Source organism: Manacus vitellinus, unplaced genomic scaffold, assembly GCF_001715985.3.
Source record: "Manacus vitellinus isolate BGI_N305 unplaced genomic scaffold, ASM171598v3 scaffold_119_pilon, whole genome shotgun sequence".
NCBI classification, from domain to species: domain Eukaryota; kingdom Metazoa; phylum Chordata; class Aves; order Passeriformes; family Pipridae; genus Manacus; species Manacus vitellinus.
In genome coordinates, this window is record NW_021938894.1 from 192,337 (window position 1) to 196,037 (window position 3,701).

At 55.7% G+C, this 3,701-nt stretch overlaps 1 protein-coding gene across 1 annotated transcript; it reads left to right on the top strand.

Annotated features, from left to right (window-relative positions):
- The first annotated feature begins 1,020 nt into the window (after positions 1-1,020).
- On the top strand, positions 1,021-1,995 carry LOC103755525 (olfactory receptor 52B2-like). The gene has a single exon (XM_008921474.2). The coding sequence runs from the start codon at positions 1,021-1,023 to the stop codon at positions 1,993-1,995; it is 975 nt and encodes a 324-aa protein (XP_008919722.2).
- The last annotated feature ends 1,706 nt before the right edge of the window (positions 1,996-3,701 follow it).

The following is a 3,701-nucleotide window of genomic DNA, read 5'->3' on the forward strand; positions in this document are numbered from 1 at the left end:
CTCAGGGATGATGTTCCCAGCTCCAAACATCCAGCTCCCAGCTCAGGGATGATGTTCCCAGCTCCAAACATCCAGCTCCGAGCTCAGGCTGCCCGGCACTTCAGGAACTGTGGCACTGAGTTCAGAGGCTGGGAGGTGCCACGGGCTGACATCGGGGCACAACTCTGCACTCGGGGTGTCTCTCTGGGGTGTTTCTGCTTTGGGCCAGCATTCCTTTGTCCAAGGATCACACTGTGCAGCCCACCATGTCTTTGCCCCTCTTGATGAAGGAGCAGAAAAGGAAGGAAGGAAAAGGCAGGAAAAGAAAGGGCTGGAGCCCCTCTGCTCTGGAGCCAGGCTCCAGAGAGCTGGGGGTGTTCAGCCTGGAGAAGGGAAGGCTCCAGGGAGACTTCAGAGCCTCTTCCAGTGCCTAAAGGGTCTCCAAGAGAGAAGTGTCAGGGATGGCCACAGCCCTCAGAGGTGCAGTTGGGTGTAAGTCACATTGCAGACACTTCCCAGTGTTGGCACTGTGGCAGGATTCATCCCTGTATTTGTGGTTTGTGCAAGGAGCTCTTGGAGAATCAGTCACTGATCTGAGCAGGGTGAGGAATGGTGTGATTTCACCTCCCTGGAGGAACACACAGTCCCACCCCAGACACAGCTCTGTGCGCTCACAGATGCAGCCACCGATCGTGACAAGGCTGACGGTGACTTTTATGACTATTTTTATGACTTTTGCAATCTTTGTGGGACAGTGGATAAAGCTGAGCTAGGAAAGGGCCTGACCTGGTTTGTGGTGGTGATGGAGGCACAGAGATGTTTTCCTTACAGACACAGTTTGTAGCACTGATAGAACAAACAAGGTGCTTCGTACAGCAAAGCACAGTGGGGGAACCCCTCAGGGTGGAAGGCAGGTGCCTTGTGGCCTGATTTGTAACATCAGTAGGGGGTTGTGGTCAAATCCAGGCTCAGCAGGCACTGTTTATCCCATCCCTTTCCTGCGCAGAGCCGAGCCAGGCTGACCCCGAGGACGGAAGCGCCATGTACGAGCTCAACGACAGCAGCTTCGACCCCATCACCTTCGTCCTGACAGGCATCCCAGGCATGGAGGAGTCCCACATCTGGATCTCCGTCCCCTTCTGCCTCATGTACCTCACTGCAGTGTTCAGCAACTCAGTCCTTCTCTTCGTCATCAGCACGGACCGGAGCCTCCACGAGCCCATGTACCTGTTCCTGGCCATGCTGGCCGTCTCTGATCTCATGCTGTCCACCACCACGGTGCCCAAAATGCTGGCCATCTTCTGGTTCAGCGCCAGGGAGATTTCCTTTGATGCCTGCATCACACAGATGTTCTTCACCCATTTCAGCTTCATCGTGGAGTCCTCTGTGCTGCTGGCCATGGCCTTCGACCGCTACGTGGCCGTGTGTGACCCGCTGCGCTACTCGTCCGTCCTGACGCCCTCGGTGATCGGGAAGATCGCCCTCACCGCCGTCGTCCGGGGCTTCTGCATCATGTTCCCGCCCATCTTCCTGCTGAAGCGGCTGCCCTACTGCGGGCACAACGTGATGCCCCACACCTACTGCGAGCACATGGGCATCGCCCGCCTGGCCTGCGCCGACATCAGAGCCAACGTGTGGTACGGGCTGACCACGGCGCTGCTCTCCTCGGGGCTGGACGTCGTGCTCATCGCCGTGTCCTACGTGCTCATCCTCCGGGCCGTGTTCCGGCTCCCGTCCCCGGAGGCGCGGCTCAAAACCCTGAGCACCTGCGGCTCCCACCTCTGCGTGATCCTCATGTTCTACGTGCCCGCCTTCTTCTCCTTTCTCACGCATCGCTTCGGCCACCACATCCCCAGCCGTGTCCACATCCTCCTGGCCAACCTCTACGTCGTGGTCCCGCCCATGCTCAACCCCATTGTCTATGGGGTGAAGACCAGGCAGATCCGGGAGCGTGTCCTCCGCCTCCTCTGCCCCGCAGGGGAGTGTCCCTGCCCCGGCTGCGGGGGCAGGTGCTGAGCAGGGGAAGGGGGACACGGGACGGGGTTTGGAAAGCAGCACCAAGAGCTGCAGCACTTCTCACCCAAGGTTTGCCCAAGGGGTTCGGGACAAGTTGAGGGTGGTGGGATTTCTGGGGCTTGGGTCATCAGCACTTTCACTGCTGTTTGTTTCTCCTGGAGCCGCTTCCCATGGATGCTCCATCGTCAGAGACCGGCAGGTTCAGCTGAGGAGCATCGAGGCTCCTGCACCTCCTGACTCGCTGTCACCTGCTGCTGTTGGTTGTGTTTGCTGTCCTACAGACTCGTTTCTGCCTGTTCCTTCACCTGTTCTCTCGGTGCCCAGACTCTGAACACCTTGTCAGTCACCAGACCAGAGCCTGGCACATCAACCATGGCTGGATGGGCAACTCACTGCTCACCACAGCACAGAGGATGGCTGGCCTGGCCTGCCTTCGGTGCTGAGGGACCCCAGCACCTCTTGCTGCTGAAGGTGTTTGTTTCCCTGCTGAAGGTGTTTCCCTGCTGAAGAACTGTGGGAGGTCAGGAAAGGCTTTGTTGTCCCATGTTTGAGGGAAACAATCCCCTAAACCATGACTGCCGAACTGAACTCAAACGTCTGGAGTGGCTGGTGACCCCAGGGTGTCAGGGAATGGCTCTCCCTGGATATGGGCTCCACAGAATGTTGTGCCCTGCGTCAGGATAGGAGCTGGTGGATCAAACTCAATCTCCCTGAGGGAGAGCAGGAGCCACAGGTGCTCTGCTCTCTGGGACCAGGGGTCTTCACACCTGAGTGACGCAGGAGGTGACTGACACAGAAACCAATCCCTGCTCCGCTCCAGCCATCCCAGTAACAACTTCAAAAAAAGGGAAAGAGAGAGATTTATGATTTCAGATCAGAACCCCCAAACGTTCTTAACACGCTCAATGTGTTTCTTCTGGTTTTTTTATTTTCTTCTGATTTGATCAAAGGAGGCACCCTGTGATGGGCACAGGGGAAATGAAAGTCTGTTCATTAAAGGCTGTTTTTCTCCCAGTGGAGATAACAGAGCCGGGTACAAAAGCTGCTCGTGTCGCTGGGTTTTTTTAATGTCCTCAGAACATTTGTGTTTGTACTGGCTTCCTTAGCAAAAGAAAGAGTATTTGCTCAGAACAGCCATGTGGTTTCTAATAGGAGAGGGAGCTGTGAGAAGGAAAATGCGTCAGGAGAGTGCGTTGCTGTTGGTAGCTCTGAGAACAGCTGAGCTGCCATTTGAGTTGGTCAATACATGGGGTTTGGAGCAACCTGGGCTGGTGGAAGGTGTCCCTGCCCATGGCAGGGGGTGGAACAGAATGAGCTTTAAGGTCCCTTCCCTCCCAAACCATTCTGGGATTCCATGACTCTGTGGTTCTATGGATCTGTCTGCTCCTTGGGGTTTCCCATAATGGTTTTATACCCTGGGGGAGGCAGTTTTAAACTCGCTGCTCTGCTCCTTGGGTGGACATGATGGCTGGGTCAGGAGCAAACTGCCCAGGGACATGTCCCAGAGTCAATGAATCACCAGCTGGGCCATTCCTGGCCAGGGGCCCATGCCTAATGGGGCATTAGCCAGCTGAGCAGGGAGATTTATATTTCAGTGTGGTTAAAATGTCAGCTTAATAACCCACACGTGGTGGGAAACTGCAACTCCTGCACTTCCTACTTTTTCTCCAGCTCTGGAAACACCTATTCTTTATTAGCTCAGTTGA

What these genes read in the sequence shown, in the direction of transcription:
- LOC103755525 (XM_008921474.2), top strand. Translation starts at nt 1,021, where the DNA reads ATGTACGAGCTCAACGACAGCAGCTTCGACCCCATCACCTTCGTCCTG.